We start from the raw sequence: 17,125 nt of genomic DNA, 5'->3' as shown, positions 1-17,125 counted from the left end.
AAAAAAAAAAAAAAAAAGAAAAAAGAAAATTATATGGCAACATTAAGGGAAAAATTAGGATGCAAAATTGTATATATATTTACAACTATATATTTTGTACACACACGCACAGAAAGACTTGAAGGAAATATGCCATAGTGTTAACAGTGGTTGTTTTTTGGGGTTGAAGAACTAAAGGAGGTTTTTTTTTTCTAGTGCTTTTTTCACTTTTTGAAATGTTCTGGTTCTGAAATAAGATGAAAAATCGAAAACATGTCATGAGTTGTGTTTCTATATGCGTTTGGAAAATCAGTCTTCTTCCTGTCATAGCATCTCGCTGGGGACAGTAGGTGTCAAGTGCAGAGCTGGCAGGAAGGAGTACAGTGTGAAGGCTCAGAGGAGAACCCTGCGAGGCCACAGCTGCCTCGGCCCCATGTTCCCAATAAGCCAGCACTGTCTGCCAGCCCTGCAAGTCCTGTGCCACCAGTAAAGTTGTGAAGTATCCAGGTGACTCTGGGGCGACCAGCTCTGGGTGTCACGACAGTTGGAGGTGGGTGAAGTCAGGGGAGGGGGCAGATGACTCAGCTTCAAGCCCCAGTAACTGACACATGGGCACAGAGTGGGTCTGAGGTGGAGCACACATTTCTTTTTGACGCCTGTTTTTTCCCCTTGTTCCTGTTAGCAGGCTGCGGCGGGGAACTAAGGTGGCCACAGCAGGAAGTAGGACTGTCTCCCATAGAGTCTGCCTCCCCAGCTCAGCAACAGAGGAGGAAGTGGAGTCTGGATTGAGCCCCAAGATAAGGAACATGCAGCAGCTGAAGAGAGAGATTAGAATAAACAGCTGTGCCCCCAGGAGAGCAAGCTCCACATTCCACTCTTTGACCCCACCCCTAATTCCCACTTCTCCCAAGTGCCTTTCTGCACTCCACCCCCATCCACGCACACCCAGCGTTCCCACCCGCTCCAGGGGCCTCCCCTCCAGCCTTGGCTCGGCTCCCTTGGAGCCGCCTTCCTTCTCCCAGGCCCCTGAACCAGAGGCTCTGGTGCCGCTCTCCAGCTGTCTGGAAGGAGTGAGTTCTCAGGACAGGTGGCTGGAGGCGGATGGAAAGGGGCCTCTTCCAGGGCTGGACTCCACCTGCTGGGCTGGGCCACCCTCAGACTCTCCCCTGGGCCACTCCAGGAAGGCCTGGGAATGCAAGAGGGCCAGGCCATGGTGATGAGTCTAGGGAAGCCGAGGCAGGACCTGGGGCACGGGGAGGAGACAGTGCCGTGGTCCTGGAGGCCGGGTCTGCGCACATCTGCTCAGCATCACTGTGGGTGGGCCTTGCCCTCCAGGAGACCACAGTCCAGTAGGGGAGACAGACAGCAGGTACCAGATGTGCCTCCTGAGATGGTCTCTGGGCAGCTCTGGGAGGTCATACCTCATCATAGCGTTTAGGGGTACCCCCAGCTCCAGAGAACCCCCCCAGAAGGCTCCATATCTCCCGAGGCTTCAAGTCACTGCCCCAAACACCCCATATTACTTTCTAGACATACTACCCTGGGATTTAAAACTTAAGAGAAGGAGGAGGTAGTTCCATCTCCTGGAGCCGGCCCAAGCCCTCAGGCCACCACAAGTATAATGAGCACCCCTTCCTCTGTGCTATCCCCATGCCAGCTCCAACCTGACCGGCAAGACCTAGCTGGACCTGGGCACTGAGGGGCTTTGGGGCAGCGCTGGTTTCCCACATGTCCCTCCATATGCTGAAGATGTAGGCCTCCGTGGGCACTCCTGAGCTTGAGCATGGCCTGCCTCTGTCCTGGGTACACAGAGGATTGATCCACAGGGCAGATGGGTGGGTGTTTACCTCAGGTACCTTGGACACCTTTGTCCTTGGTGGGAGAATGGTTGAAATAAGGAGGCATGCTGGATTCCAGAGGCTGCCCATTGTTCTGGCTGTTTGTGGAGACAGCACCCCCATCCATCCCCAGTGCCCAGTGAGAAGATGGGTTTTTTTTCCTTCAAGATGGAATTTCATTCTTATTGCCCAGGCTGCAGTGCAGTGGCATGATCTTGGCTCACTGCAACCTCCGCCTCCCAGGTTCAAGCAATTCTTCTGCCTCAGCCTCCCAAGTAGTTGGGATTACAGGCATGCGCCACTGTGCCTGGCTAATTTTGTATTTTTAGTAGAGAGGGGTTTCACCATGTTGGTCAGGCTGGTCTCGAACTCGTGACCTCAGGTGATCTGCTTGCCTCAGCCCCCCAAAGTGCTGGGATTACAGGTGTGAACCACTGCACCCAGCCCCAATGAGAGTATGCGTGGGAGTCTCACTGCCCTCTTAGTCTCTAATTGCTGGCAACCTGGCATGGTCCCACATCACTGTGTTTAAATCCCTCCCTTGAGATTCCCAAGGCCCTCTAATGTCCCACATCTTTAACAGACTCCTGGACAGGTCTCTTCTTCTATAGCCACTGACAGCCAGCAGACTCAATAAATACATGCTAACAATGGCCAGGACTAGCCACATAATTTGCAGGATCCGTGTTCAAAAATTATTAAGAATTTCAAAGCTGAGTATGGTGGCTCATGCCTGTAATCCCAGCACTTTGGGGGGCAAAAGCAGGAGACTCACTTCAGGCCAAGAGCTCAAGACCAGCCTGGGCAACACAGTGAGACCCTGTATACAAAAAAAAAAAGAAATAATAAAATTAAAAAATAAAATAGCTGGTGGTGCCTGCCTGTACTCCTAGCTACTCAGCAGGCTGAGGTGAATCGCTTGGACTTAGGAGTTCAAGGCTGCAGTGAGTTATGATCATGCCACTGCACTCCTACAGTCTGGGCAACAGAGTGGGACCCTGTCTCTTAAAAAAAAAAACAAGTTTCAGCCGGGAGCAGTGGCTCACGCCTGTAATCCCAGCACTTTGGGAGGCTAAGGTGGGTGGATCACGAGGTCAAGAAATCGAGACAATCCTGGACAACATAGTGAAACCCCATCTCTACTAAACACAAAACTTAGCCAGGCATGGTGGTGCACGCCTGTAGTCACAGCTCATCGGGAGGCTAAGGCAGGAGAATCGCCTGAACCCAGGAGGCAGAAGTTGCAGTTAGCCGAGATCACACCACTGCACTCTAGCCTGACCACAGAGCGAGACTGTCTCAAAAAAAAAATTAACCAAGTTTGGGACCCCTCCTGAGCATGGGACCCCGCGTGGCTGCACAGGTCACAGGCCTATTTGGCCTTGATAACAGCAAACACAAACATGCACTGAATACTCACTGTGTCCCAGACACTGTGCTGGGCTGGGTGCTTACCACACGTAATCTCATTCCTTCTTCTCAACAGCCCTGTTATCCCTGCTGTGCAGATGAGGAGACTGAAGCTTTAGCCGAGTCATCTCCCCTGCTAAGGTCATCCCGCTCTTAAGTGCTAGGGGTGGGAAGAGAACCCAGCCTGTGTGTCTCCAGATCCTGAGTTCTTACCCATGCCTCTGGGCAGCTCCAGCCTCCAGGGGCAGGGAGGTTGCTGGCGGAGGGCAGCTGCTTCCCTTGTCACCTTCTGCCATATTATGAGCAGGAAGGAAGATGAGGCAAGAAACAGCAGCTGACAGGGTGGCAACAATGACCATGGTGGTGAGGGTGGCCAACCCAGCAGAGGCGATGGGCAAAGACAAAAGTGAGATGGGCACAGGAATTGTCTGAGCTGGAGGCAGCTGATAGACAGCACAGCTGTGCTGTCCACCCCTCGCCCAGCGTGGTCATCACCGAACCCACTCCTCTCTCTCCCCTGATGGCACCTCAAGCTCTGCCTCGCTCTTCCTCTTTATGGCCACGGTTTCCTCTCCCCAGCTCTCTCTTCTACTCCCTCCCTGGCCACCCTCCACCAGGGAGGTCATCAGATCTCTTCTCCAGCTGTATTCTCAATATTCCCATACTTAGCACCATAGTAATAGCAGCCATGATTTAGTGAGCACCTATTACATGCCAGGCACAGTGCTAGGAACTTTACGAGTGTGTAATCTTCTCTCCACTAACCTGTAAGCAGTTATTACCCCTGTTTCATAGAGAAGAAACTGAGGCTTAGAGAAGCTAAGAGATCTGTCCAGCGCTACACAGCTGGTGAGCACTGGGGAGATTTGGGCTCTGGTGCGACGCCCACACACTTTCTGTTCTCCTTACCACCTTCCCCATAGGATGGATTGGCCTAAGTGCAATGGTTTCCTAAGCAGGGAAGGAGATAAGCAGTTGAGAAATGGTCAATTCAAGGGAAGAATAAATTGGGTATCATGAGGGAGACAGTCACCTTCGGCCTCATTTAGGATTAAGTGGGGCTGGATCCAGGGGTGTCTTAACCGCCTGGAAGGCACTCTGCCTCTCAGGAAGCTGGCCTAATGGAGCTGAAGGGCTGGAGACATGGATGAGTGTAGGGCCTCTCATGCACACCTTTACCCATCGGCATCTTGGCACCAAAGAATGGGCTGGGACGGGCACTAGGGGAGGTAAGGCTGCTGTAACACACACTCCAGCTAGAGCGGCTTCACAAAATGGAAATTTCTCCCATACCAATCTGGGTGGGTGATCTGACCCCTTGATGGTGTTGAGGACTCAAGCCCCTCCTGTGCTGCTGCCCCTCTGTGCCCTTGTGGGTGGGAGATGATATGCCACCGTGGGTGCTGGCTCCATCAGCCAGCCAGTGGGGAAGGAGGAAAGTTAAATATTGAGAAAGAGAAGGCAAAAAAAAATATTTTGAAAAGGCCGGGCATGGTGGCTTATGCCTGTAATCCCAGCACTGGGGAGGCCGAGGCAGGTGGATCACAAGTTCAGGAGATCGAGACCATCCTGGCCAACATGGTGAAACCTCATCTCTAAAAAAATAAAAAAAAGAGAGAGGGCACTGCCCTTCCTTTTCAGAACATGACCTTACAGTTGCCAGATGACATCCCTTTGGTCACCAGCTGGTCACATGCCACACTTAGCTGACAGGGAGTCTGGTAAACATACATAGTGGAGCTTCTAGGACCAAAGGTACAAGAAGGGAAAGTGGATTTTGGGGGCAGTTGACAACCTTTGCCATGAATTGTAGATGAGAACAGGCTGGGGAGCCTTCGTCATGTAGGCCTTCCTATGGGAACCTGTTGGGAGAAGAATGTTTCCAGATGGACTTCTTTTTGTGAGGGGCCTAGAGCAGAGGGGGGCCAGAACCCCCTTGGCTAAGGCCCTCACACTGGACTTCCTCCCCTCTGGTCAAAGGTGGAGGGTCTGATTCTCCCTCGTCCTGACCAGAGGCCCCTTGGAGGTCATCATGGGGCCCTTCTCACAGGACCACCCTATAGAATCCGGATGAGCTTCACTGAGGAACACCGTATTTGCCCCATGGGGGAGTCTGTGCCATTCTTTGATGAGGCAGAGGGTCACGTCCCCATCCCTTAGAGAGGTCATCGAGAAGGTCAAATGTAGTGTGAGCAGGGTTGAGGCAGGGAGGTCAAGGTTTGTCAAAAATAGAGGAAAGGGTTTATTTTCAGAATGTGACCTAACAGTTGGTAGATGGCTTATCCCTTTGATCACCAGTTGGTCACATGTCACAGTTAGCTAACAGGGAGTTTGAGGAACATATATAGCAGAGCTCTTCTTTTTGGAGATGGGAATCTCCACGTGGCTAGAGGCTGACAGGCAGCCTTGTGGGTCCACTGTTGACTCATTCATTCACTCCCTCATTGATTCACTCATCCGCTCAGTGTCTGTTTATTTATTTATTTATTTATTTTTATTTCTTGAGATAGAATCTCGCTCTGTCACCCAGGCTAGAGTTCAATGGCATGATCTTGGCTCACTGTAACCTCCGCCAACAGGGTTCAGGTGATTCTCCTGCCTCAGCCTCCCTAGTAGCTGGGACTACAGGTGCGTGCCACCGCGCCCAGCTAATTTTTGTATTTTTTACTAATAGAGACGAGGTTTTACCATGTTGGCTAGAATAGTCTTGATCTCTTGACCTCGTGATCCACCCACCTCAGGCTCCCAAAGTGCTGGGATTACAGGTGTGAGCCACTGCACCCAGCCTCTGTGTTTATTAAGTGCTTACCATGGATACACCAGGCACCATGTTCAGTGTGTGTGAAAGAGGAAGGAACAGGATGGGCCCAGTTCCTTACCTCTTGTAGCTTATAAACCCTCAGTTTTCCCCAGTTCCTTTTCTGCCTCCCTGGGGAGGAGAGACCAGGCCATCACAGCTCTGAGAGAGCTACCCTTGTGAGTTAGAGCTCAGAAGGCCCTAAGGGAGCCCACAAACACATGTGACAAGCCCTCACCTCGGAGCCCGCCATCGTGGGGCAGCCCGGGTGCAGGATGGGCCAGGGTCCTGGAGGGGAGGGTGGGGGAGCAGGCATTGGAGGTACACTTTCACTTCCCTCTCACACCAGGCGTGGAATCTGATTTTTCTCGGTTGGTGAGGTTTGTGACTTCTGTGAGCTGAGGGGAGATGTCGTCACTTACCCCTCCTCCTACTCTAGCTGTCCCTCCAGTTTTCCAGGTTGGATGGGATCTCTCCTTCCCATTCTTCCCATTACCCATGGCTCCAGGTCACCAACAGTACCTCTTCGCTCCAGGAAAGAAGGTGGTGTGGCAGTTGGAAATCAATCTCTATGAAAACACTTCCTCTGTGAGGCCGTGGTCTCTAAGGCTTCTCCCTGGGACTTAGCTTCCTGAGCCCCTCTTGGCCTTGCTGAAAGACAGGCCCCCTGCCCTGGCCTCCTCGGAGAACTGCCAGGCTCCCTGTTTCCTGTCAGTTAGATCCCAGACCTTCCGTCTGCCTGCGTGCAGGCCCTGCTCTCTTCCTGCCTGGATTTCGTTTCATTTCATTTCATTTGATTTCATATTTCATTTTTTGAGATGGAATCTCACTCTGTCACCAAAGCCAGGGTACAGCGGTTTGATCTCGGCTCACTGCAACCTCCACCACCCAGGTTCAAGCGATTGCCCTGTCTCAGTCTCCCAAGTAGCTGGGGTTACAGGTGCCCACCACCACGTTCGGCTAATTTTTATATTTTTACTAGAGACATGGTTTCACCATGTTGTCCAGGCTGGTCTCGAACTGCTGACCTCAGGCGATCCACCCGCCTCAGCCTCCCAAAGTGCTGGGATTACAAGCGTGAGCCATCGCGCCCGGCCTGCTTGCCTGTACTTCCGAGTGACCCCAGCCTCCCAACGTCACTTCATGCTCTCCTGCTACTGAACAGTGCCAGTGCTTGCCTAAGGAGAGGGACCCTTCTCATCATTGAGGGAGGACTGAGATCCCCACAAGATGCTGGCCCTCCATCCATGTCACTGGAGGCACATAAGCCTTTCTGCCTCTTCCACACACCAGCTGTGATATCCGGGTGAATTCTTAACCTCTCTGTGCCTTAGTGTCCTTATCTGTAAGTTGGGGATAATAATAGTATCCACCAGGCTGGGCAAGGTGGCTCACGCCTGTAATCCCAGCACTTTGGGAGGCCGCAGTGGGCGGATCATGAGGTCAAGAGATCAAGACCATCCTGGCCAACATGGTGAACCCCTGTCTCTACTAAAAATACAAAAATTAGCTGGGCGTGGTGGCGCACGCCTGTAGTCCCAGCTACTTGGGAAGTTGAGGCAGCATAATCACTTGAACCTGGGAGGCAGAGGTTGCAGTGAGCCGAGATCATGCCACTGCACTCCAGCCTAGTGACAGAGCGAGACTGTCTCAAAAAAAAAAATAGCACCCACCATACAGGGCTATTAGGAGAATTACATGAGTTGTCAGGAGGCTTTATGCACATACTCAAAACAGTGCCTGGCCCTAGTGAGTGTATGTGTTAGATTGTTATTATGACACAGGTGTTTGCCTGATGTAAATACTGGCAAGACTTTTAAGCCCTAGTGCCAGTATATCAACCCAGGGATCTAGGCCAAATAAAAGAATAAAACCTTCAGAGTCAGTCTTAACCTACAGATGCCCCCATTGTATAGTTAAGATGGTCAGTGGTCCGGCCAGCGCCCTGCTTGTATCCTGTGTTTGTTGCTTTTAATGTTGGATTCTGTACTTATTGGGTGTTCAATAGATGATGGGTGGTGGATGGATGAGTAGATGCAGACTGGCATTCACAGGTACCCAGTCCTCACTGTTCTCACTAGTTATGTTCTGTACAGTCACCACAAACACTGAACTGGTGGATACTGGCCCATTACACCAAGGGGAAATACAGGGTTAGGTCTCCGTGAGCCATGAGTCACAAGACTTTCATAAACTAGTCAAGGCATAACTTTGTCTTCTGTGTGTTTCTATTTAAAGATATCTTTTTGAATATATATGATTGCCTCATTAACATTGAACTCAGCCCACAGCACGATAATTCATGCCCAAAAGAACCTGATCTAACGTATTTTCTCTGTAAGGCACATATAGTCATCTCGTACTTAGAAATATTCGCCAGCACATCAGCCCTAGGCTTGGGGGACATTTTAAACAGGGAAATCAATAAAAAGACCAGCAATGCAGAAAAGGTGGCACTAAGTAGGCTGTGACAAGGACACCTGTTTTTGTCGTTGTTTTTGTTTGCTGTGTTGTTTGTTTGCGGTGTCTTGCTCTTGTTGCCCAGGCTGGAGCGCAATGGTGCGATCTCCACCTCCCAGGTTCAAATGATTCTCCTGCTTCAGCCTTCTAAGTAGCTGGGATTACAGGTATGCACACCATGCCTGGCTAATTTTTGTATTTTTAGTAGAGACGGGGTTTCTCCATGTTGGTCAGGCTTGTCTCAAACTCTCGACCTCAGGGGATCTGCCCAACTCAGCCTCCCAAAGTGCTGGGATTACAAGCATGAGCCACCGCGCCCGGCCTGACAAGGACACTTGTTTACATTGCGGGAGCTGAAACAGGCAGAGCACTGCCCTGTCCCACCTCAGCTGGCAACATGCAGAGCCATGAAAAATTTGAGTCACCCAACGTGCATGTTCTGTGAAAGATGACAAAGCAACTCAAGTATTGATTTCAGGGTCACAAATTTTAGCAAGGAGGAAAATTCACAAATACAGGCTCCATCAATAATGAGGCTTGACTGTACCTCTACATGGTCCCCCTCTTAGTCCTGTCCCCCCACAATCCAGCCATCTGCGGATCCACTGCCTGGCACAGCATTGGGCCTCCAGCACCCCAAGCCCGCTCTTAGGCCAGCGCCATTCCACTTGTTGAGTCTCCTATATCCCTCCTGGGGGTATAAATGTTGCTGCCCTGGCAGAGTGGTGAGGAAGCCCTGCCCTGCCCCCCTTTGCCTTCCCCTGCCTCCCCACTGCACGTGGGGCCTCCCTTGTGAGCCAGACCCACGCATGCGTAAAGGAAGGCATGGATGACATATAAGCAGAGACCACCTGTGACTGCTTCAGGCTGAGTGATGTATCAGCACCTGGGGGAGACCCCTTGGCAGTTTGGGGGAGCCTGTTTTGACCTGATCTTTATTTACCTCCCAAAGGAAGTAAATAAATAGCTTTTTATGTCTCTGTGGATGTGCCTGCTGCACACCGTTAAAAACCATGACCCAGCCCCAGAGGAAGTGGTAATACAACGATTGTTTATTTTCCATTTATTCTTACATCTCCTACCCACCTCCATCATCTACCCTTTTTGTGTGTGCTGAGAGGTTTTCTTTAGCAGCCTGGGGGTGCTAAAGAAACGATCCAATCATTTGTTCATTCATTTCGTCATTCACTCATTCCAATGTGTACCGAACCATCACAGGGCTAGATGCTGGTAAATGTGAAAGATGCTATAGGCGAAGGTGAGAGAGGGAGACGGTGCTTTGACCTGTGGGTTCAGGCCAACTTGGATTCCGATCCTTGGGATTGTTTGCTGGCAAGATGATCGTGGATCTCTCTCAGCAGAATGATAGGCAAACTTCAGCCTTCTGGAACTCAGTCTGCAAATTGGGATCATACTGTCTCATCTCACAGAACCGTTTCCAGGATTAAAGACAGAGCAGTGATTTGCCCATGGTCAACACTTAACATGTGTTACTTGCTTCCTTTAAGCCAGCAAGGTGGGAATAAAGTTTGGAATTTCCCCTCTGCCCCTGCTCCCTGTGGCTGCCAGCCTCCTTCAGCCCTTTATGGATACTCACCTGGATTACTGTGCTTTCTTTTTTTTGAGACGGAGTTTTGCTCTTGTTGCTCAGGCCGAAGTGCAATGCTGCAATCTTGGCTCACTGCAACGTCCACCTCCCAGGTTCACGGGATTCTCCTGCCACAGCCTCCCTGGTAGCAGGGATTACAGGTGCCCACCACCATGCCCGGCTAATATTGTATATTTTTAGTAGAGACGGGGCTTGACTATTTTGGTCAGGCTGGTCTCAAACTCCTGACCTCAGGTAATCCACCTGCCTCAGTCTCCCAAAGTGCTGAGATTATAGGCGTGAGCCACTGCGCCTGACTACTGTGCATTTCTAAAGCTCAGAGACTGTTAGAGGCTTCCCAGGGCCTGCAAAATCAAATCCACCTTCTCTTGATGTTCTGGTTCTCCAAGGATCTGGGCTCAACTCATCATTCCAGGCCTTTACCACAATGAACTTTTATAACCCTCTCCCTGCTAGCTAGATCTGAGAGATCCTGGGGTGTTCCTGCTTCCATTGCTTTGTGCACACTGTCCCCCTTCCTGGAATGCCCCTTATCCTACCTGCATCCACCCCTCTCCATCCAAACTTGACCAGTCTTCAAGGCCCATTTTAAATCCACTCAGCTCCTCCTCCCAAGTACCTCCTCCTGGGTAGCGTTTCCTAGTGTGTGTTATGTGTGGATAACATAACTCATATTATTGTCCTTACTAGACTAGGAGCTCCTTGAGGACAGGCTCTGTGTCTCATTGGTTTCCACCCTTCTCTTATTCATTCAGCGCATGTGAAGGATGACTGCTCTGTGGCCGATGCCTTTGGGACCGTCCTTGTTTCTCCAATACCGCTCATCACTGCATAGGATATTCTCTTAGGAAAAGGTGGTCCAACAAATGAGTGAGGGGAAACAGAACAGAAGATGGCAAATACTAGTCGCCCTTATTCACAGATCCCTAGTGGATGCCTGGAATCTGTATATTATGTTTGTTTCTATATGTACATACCAATGATAAAGTTTAATGTATATATTACATACAGTAAGAAATTAACCACAATGACTAATAATAAAATAGAACAGTTATAATTATATATTATAATAAAAGTTGTGTGAATGTGGTCTCTTTCTCTTTCTCTCTCTCAAAATAACTTTTTGTACTGCACGATGGGTAACTGAAACCAAAGAAAGTGAAACTGTGGGCCGGGCGCGGTGGCTCACTCCTGTAATCCCAGCACACTTCGGGAGGCCAATGCAGGCACATCACCTGAGGTCGGGAGTTTGAGATCAGCCTGACCAACATGGAGAAACCCCGTCTCTACTAAAAATACAAAATTAGCCAGGCATGGTGGTGGGCGCCTGTAATCCCAGCTACATGGGAGGCTGAGATGGGAGAATTGCTTGAACCTGGGAGGTGGAGGTTGCAGTGAGCCAAGATTGCAGCATTGCACTTCGGCCTGGGCAACAAGAGCAAAACTCCATCTCAAAAAAACTAAAAGAAAAGAAAGTGAAACTGTGGATAAAGAGGTTGACTGCTCATGAACTCTTGGGGTGCAGGCTCTCTATGCTGTGGGAATTCTAAGACAAGGTGAATAGAGGAGGCTGCGGGTGAGGGGAGAGCTTCCTGGAGAGCCGAGCGGTCTTTAGAGGTGACCTGGTAAAGTTTGGGGGGCTGGGATGCAAGGCAAGGACAGGGCAGGAGCCATGACCGTCCTGGCAGGGCCAGGGATTCCTGCTGCAACCCCTTACCACCATGCAAGTGTCTAGATCTGGGCAGTGTGCAGGGATGAAGGCTGCAACCATACAGAGTCCTTCTGGGGAACCGATCAACACAGTGGAGCAAGGGAGGACAGAGAGAGAGCCAAGGCCTTCTGCATGCTGGATCAGATGCAGGTGCCAAGAAGGTCTGAGAAAACGTGCATTCATTTATTAAGACTGTTCTTTTTTTTTTTTTTTTTTTTTTTTTTTTTTTTTTTTTTTTNGATATCATAGTAAATATATACATACCAGAAACAATTTAGACATTAATGTGCATCAGAATCACCAGGAAAGGTTGCTAAAAACAAAAGTTCTGAAGCCCCATTTAGGGGATCTAGGTTGGGAACCTAGAACTTTGTACAAACCACATTTTCAAGAAAGTCCCCTGGTGATTCTCACACAGGTGGCAGATTAGCATAGTTTTAGAAACATTATGACATTACTAAATGAACCCAGTGTTTCTTTAGTAATGGCAAGTAATCAAAGTTATACATCCAAAGTTATTTACTTGTTTAGTAACTGAACCCAGACAAAAACTCATAGCTCCTAATTCTGTCATTATTAATTTTACTTTTGTTAAGGGCCTGCCTCATCAGGAAGAAATCAGCATGGCCAACAGACAGTTCAATTCTGAGAATAGGAGGTATGCTGGACTAGTGAGACCTACCTTTGAGCACTCTTGCTAAATATCTGAAGGGAATATCTGAGGATGGGAGCATTGCATATTAAGTGTGGTTGGGAGAAAAAACAGGTAAACACAGATCTTACACAAATGACCTCATTCCAGTCGTGAAGGAAATGCCACCCCCAATTTATACAAATTCCTTGGTTTATTCACCTAAGAGATCCAAATTTGATCAGCAAGTATTTTTTTCTTTGTTTAAAAAAACTTTAATTTAGGTTCCAGGGCACATGTAAAGGTTTGTTACATAGGTAAATTTGTGTCATGGGCAGGTGGGGGGGCTGTTATACAGATTATTTCATCACCCAGGTATTAAGCCCAGCACCCAATAGTTATCTTTTATGTTCCTCTCTCTCCTCCCACTCTCCACCCCTACAGATCCCAGTGTGTGTTTTTCCCTTTTTTGTGTTCATGAGTTTTCATTTAGCTCCCACTTATAAGCGAGAAAATGCAGTATTTGGTTTTCTGTTCTGCATTAGTTTGCTAAAGATCATAGCTTCCAGCTCTATCCACATTCCCATAAAAGACATGATTTCTTTGTGTTTATGTCTGCATAGTATTCCATGATGTATATGTACGTTTTCTTTATTCAGTCTCTCATTGATGGACATTTATGTTGATTCCATGTCTTTGCTATTTTGAATAGTGCTGATCAGCAAGTATTTATTAAGCAACTCTACTGCTTTCAAAGGTTATTTAAAAATGTTTTCAATTCTTCTCAAATTACAGAAAATATAAAAAATACATTAACCCATCTCACAGAACGAGTCCCTATATTAATCCTTTGGTATGTTTAATTTCAGTACAATTCATGTATTAAGTTGATTAATATAAATTTTTAAATAAAAAAGAATACAGAGATTACTTTTTAAAGGTGCTTTATTAACTTCACAATATATAATGAACATCTTTCCATGCAATAGGTAAAATTCTTCTGCTAACAAAAATCTTACAGACTGGGTCAGAAACACAATATTGAATTAGAAGCTGGTAACAGGAGACCCACGTAAACAAGTGACAGGTAAAGGTTTACAACAAGGGCACATCATGAACATGTAAATATTGAAAGCAGGGGTCTGTATCCCTAATAAGGATTCAGGGCATAAGGCAAAACTCATCGTGATGGTCATGGTGAGGGGGGTCAGTGCTGACAGCCCGCAGACTATGTCTCAACTGCTTTTCCCTCAGCTTTTCCATCAGCTGTCTCACCTCCTCCCCAAGCCTTTCCATATTCTCCTCTCTCATCCTTGCCTGTGGTTCTCCAAGCCTATGCACCATGTCCCATCTATACTGCAGGATGGGCTGCCTAACGCGGAACCGCCTACGATTTCCTCTAGGCACATAGTATTCACCAGCATCCAAAGAGAGGGCCAAGGACTCCCCCTTATTAGCAGCTTGCTTCTTTTCTTCCTTTTCTTCATTTTCTTGGTCGGCATTTTCCATGCTGAGATTGTTTAACGCTCGTTTCTCTTTGGACTCCATTACTCCTGGGCCTATCCTTGCGGTCTCCTCCTCCTCCGGATTCTCGCCGCGAGGTGCGCCGCCGGGACACTTAGCCTCACAGACCTGCTCTGCTTTTCCCGGGACCGGATGCCAGCCCGCCGAGCGCAGGGCAGCAGGGAGCTGGTAGCCAGACGCGAGTGACTACTGCCAAGACTGTTCTTAAGGTTTTTGAAAAAATCATAAAATGAGTATTTTCTCATAGAAATGTGGACAATATAGAAAATAGCAAAAAGTTAGAAAAATCACCCATAGTTCTCATCACCCAAAGACAGTCCTGGTTTACATTTTGTGATTTCCTTCAAGTCTTACATCTTTATTAATTTAAAAATTATTAATTTTTAGATTTAACTTTTAAACTAATTAATAGTAAAAATTGTAATTATAAATATAAAACAAACTTCCTTATTGTAAAAACACATTACAAGTAGGAAGAAAATGAAAGTTCAAATTCCACCCCAGTCATTAAGTCCTATCCCTCAGGGGAAATCAGTGTTAAGGGTTAGTTAGTAAATGTCCTTCTGAACCTTTTTTTTCCTGTACCTATACACTTACTGATAGCTTTACTCTTTTAAAATAGGATCATAGAATACTGTTCATCAATAACTTTTTTTTTTTTACAAAGTTAGGATCATTTTGCATGCCTGGTTTTATATTTCCTTTTTTTGTTGTTGTTTTTTTGTTTTTAAGACAGAGTGTTGCTCTGTCCCCCAGGCTGGAGTGTTGTGGTGTGATCTCAGCTCACTGCAACCTCCACCTCCCAGGTTCAAGCAATTCTCCTGCTTCAGCCTCCTGAGTAGCTGGGACTACAGATGCACACCACCACACCTGCCCAATTTTTTATATTTTTAGTAGAGATGGGGTTTCACCATGTTGACCAGGCTGGTCTTGATCTCCGTACCTCAAGTGATCTGCCTTCCTCAGCCTCCCAAACTGTGGGAATTACAGGCATGAGCCACCTTGCCCAGCCCATCTTGTTTTTTAAATAGAATTTATGTAAATCTCCAAGCCTAAGATTCTTTTTTTTTTTTTGAGACTGAGTCTCACTCTTGTCACCCAGGCTGGAGTGCAGTGACACGATCTCGGCTCACTGCAACCTCCGCCTCCCAGGTTCAAGCTATTCTCCTGCCTCAGCCTCCTGAGTAGCTGAGATTACAGGTGCTTACCACCACACCTGGCTAATTTTTGTACTTTTAGTAGAGACGGGGTTTTGCCTTGTTGGCCGAGCTGGTCTTGAACTCCTGACCTCAGGTGATCCAGTCCCAAAGTACTGGGATTACAGGTGTGAACCACCACTCCTGTAATCCAGAGATATCTTTTTCAATTTTGTGTCAGATATAGAAAATTAAAGGAAAAGGCATTTTTCTGAGATCTCTCAAGTGAAACAAAAATGGCCTCTGAGGTGAACATTTTACATACATTTATTTATTTATTTATGAGACGGAGTCTTGCTCTGTCACCAGGCTGGAGTGCAGTGGCATAATCTCAGCTCACTGCAGCCTCTGCCTCCCTGGTTCAAGTGATTCTTCTGCCTCAGCCTCCCAAGTAGCTGGGACTACAGGCATGCGCCACCACGGCTGGCTAATTTTTATACTTTTAGTAGATACAGGGTTTCACCATGGTGGCCAGGATGGTCTCGATCTCTTGACCTCATGATCTGCCTGCCTTGGCCTCCCAAAGTGCTGGGATTACAGATGTGAGCCACTGCACCCGGCCACATTTTATTGCTAAAATATAAAATATTAATTATTATTTTGGAAAAATTTAAAATTTCCAGCCTTTGCCTTCTACCTATACAACATTTTAATAAACTATTTTTTGTTTGTCAAGATACAGATTTCTTGATTGCCTATGTCATAGTGCACCCATATTCTACTCAGACATTGCACTATTTCCGTAGACACTTCTGTTCTGGGCTAGGTCCGTGAGGCAAAATGCCTGCCTTCCGGAGCTCGCAGGCTGGTTGGGACCCCACAACCTGACCAGTTTCCACTTAGTGCAATAAACGGCAGTAGTGGATCTTGTGCTGGGTGCAGTGGAAGCTTGCAGGGCGTGGGGTGTTTGGGGGTGCAGTCAAGGAAGGCTTTGTGGAGACAAGGCATTTTTGCAGTGGATCATGAAGGACAAGCAAGAAGTCCCACAAGCAGAGGCCAGAGGTCTGAGGTCTGAGTGGAGAACTGCCAGCAGCCATGTGACTCCTTATCAGCCAGCTCCCCTCGTTCTGTAGTTTGTTTCTGCTTTTCCTTTAGAGATGACAGATTCTGCGAACAAGAGCTCCAGTTGTTTATCAGGGGCCCTGCCAGGCCCTACGTGCCAGGGGCTCCCACTCCCTGCTGGAGAGGCTGTGGGCCCCTGATTAGGGAGACAGCTGAGGCAGGGGACCATGGGCACTGCAGGCGGGAGCACTGGCAAGCCACGGTGAGGGGCAGAGGTGAAGATCTGCAGGATAGGAGCAGGATGCTGTGCCAGGGAGAGCTAGGGCAAGGGACAGAAACAGACCTTGTCCCTCTGTGCTTCCAGGACATGCCCCTGCCCTTCTCTACTTGGTGAGGTGCTTCTCTATCAAGGCCCCTTCAGATGGCACTCCTCTGTGACTCCATTTATCTAGAGCTTCCCCACAGCATCATTCAGCATCAATTTTTCTCCTTTGCCCACTTAGCAGGTTGAGAGTTCGAACTCTGGAATGTTGGAATGCTGTAGTTGAGAGTGCGAACTCTGAATCAAGAATAGTAATAGCAGGCCAGGCACAGTGGCTCACACCTGTAATCCCAGCACTTTGGGAGGCCGAGGCGGGTGGATCACTTGAGGTCAGGAGTTCGAGAACAGCCTGGCCAACACGGTGAAACCCCATCTCTACTAAAAATACAAAAATTAGCTCGGCATGATGGCAGGTGCCTGTGATCTCAAATACTCAGGAGGCTGAGGCAGGAGAACTGCCTGAAGCCAGGAGCTGGAGGTTTCGTTGAGCCGAGATCATGTCAGTGCACTCCAGCCTGGGCAATAACTGTCTTAAAAAAAAAAAAAAGTCGGCCGGGTGCGGTGGCTCACACCTGTAATCCCAGCACTTTGGGAGGCCGAGGCGGGTGGATCATGAGGTCAAGAGATCGAGACCATCCTGGTCAGC

General features: G+C 48.3%; 2 protein-coding genes across 2 annotated transcripts in view; one reads left to right on the top strand and one right to left on the bottom strand.

Annotated features, from left to right (window-relative positions):
- The window catches only part of CCND3 (cyclin D3), a 120,089-nt gene that overhangs the window by 19,451 nt on the left and 83,513 nt on the right, over positions 1-17,125 (top strand). The window lies entirely within an intron of this gene.
- Positions 13,363-14,155, bottom strand: LOC108317086 (protein BEX1-like). The gene has a single exon (XM_017547267.2). It carries the CDS (start codon positions 13,981-13,983, stop codon positions 13,597-13,599), a length of 387 nt encoding a protein of 128 aa, XP_017402756.1. The 5' UTR covers positions 13,984-14,155; the 3' UTR covers positions 13,363-13,596.

The sequence above is a fragment of the Cebus imitator genome, unplaced genomic scaffold (assembly GCF_001604975.1).
Source record: "Cebus imitator isolate Cc_AM_T3 unplaced genomic scaffold, Cebus_imitator-1.0 Scaffold197, whole genome shotgun sequence".
Classification (NCBI taxonomy): domain Eukaryota; kingdom Metazoa; phylum Chordata; class Mammalia; order Primates; family Cebidae; genus Cebus; species Cebus imitator.
The sequence above is the reverse complement of the archived record's forward strand: the minus strand, read 5'-3'. Positions and strand labels throughout refer to the sequence as shown.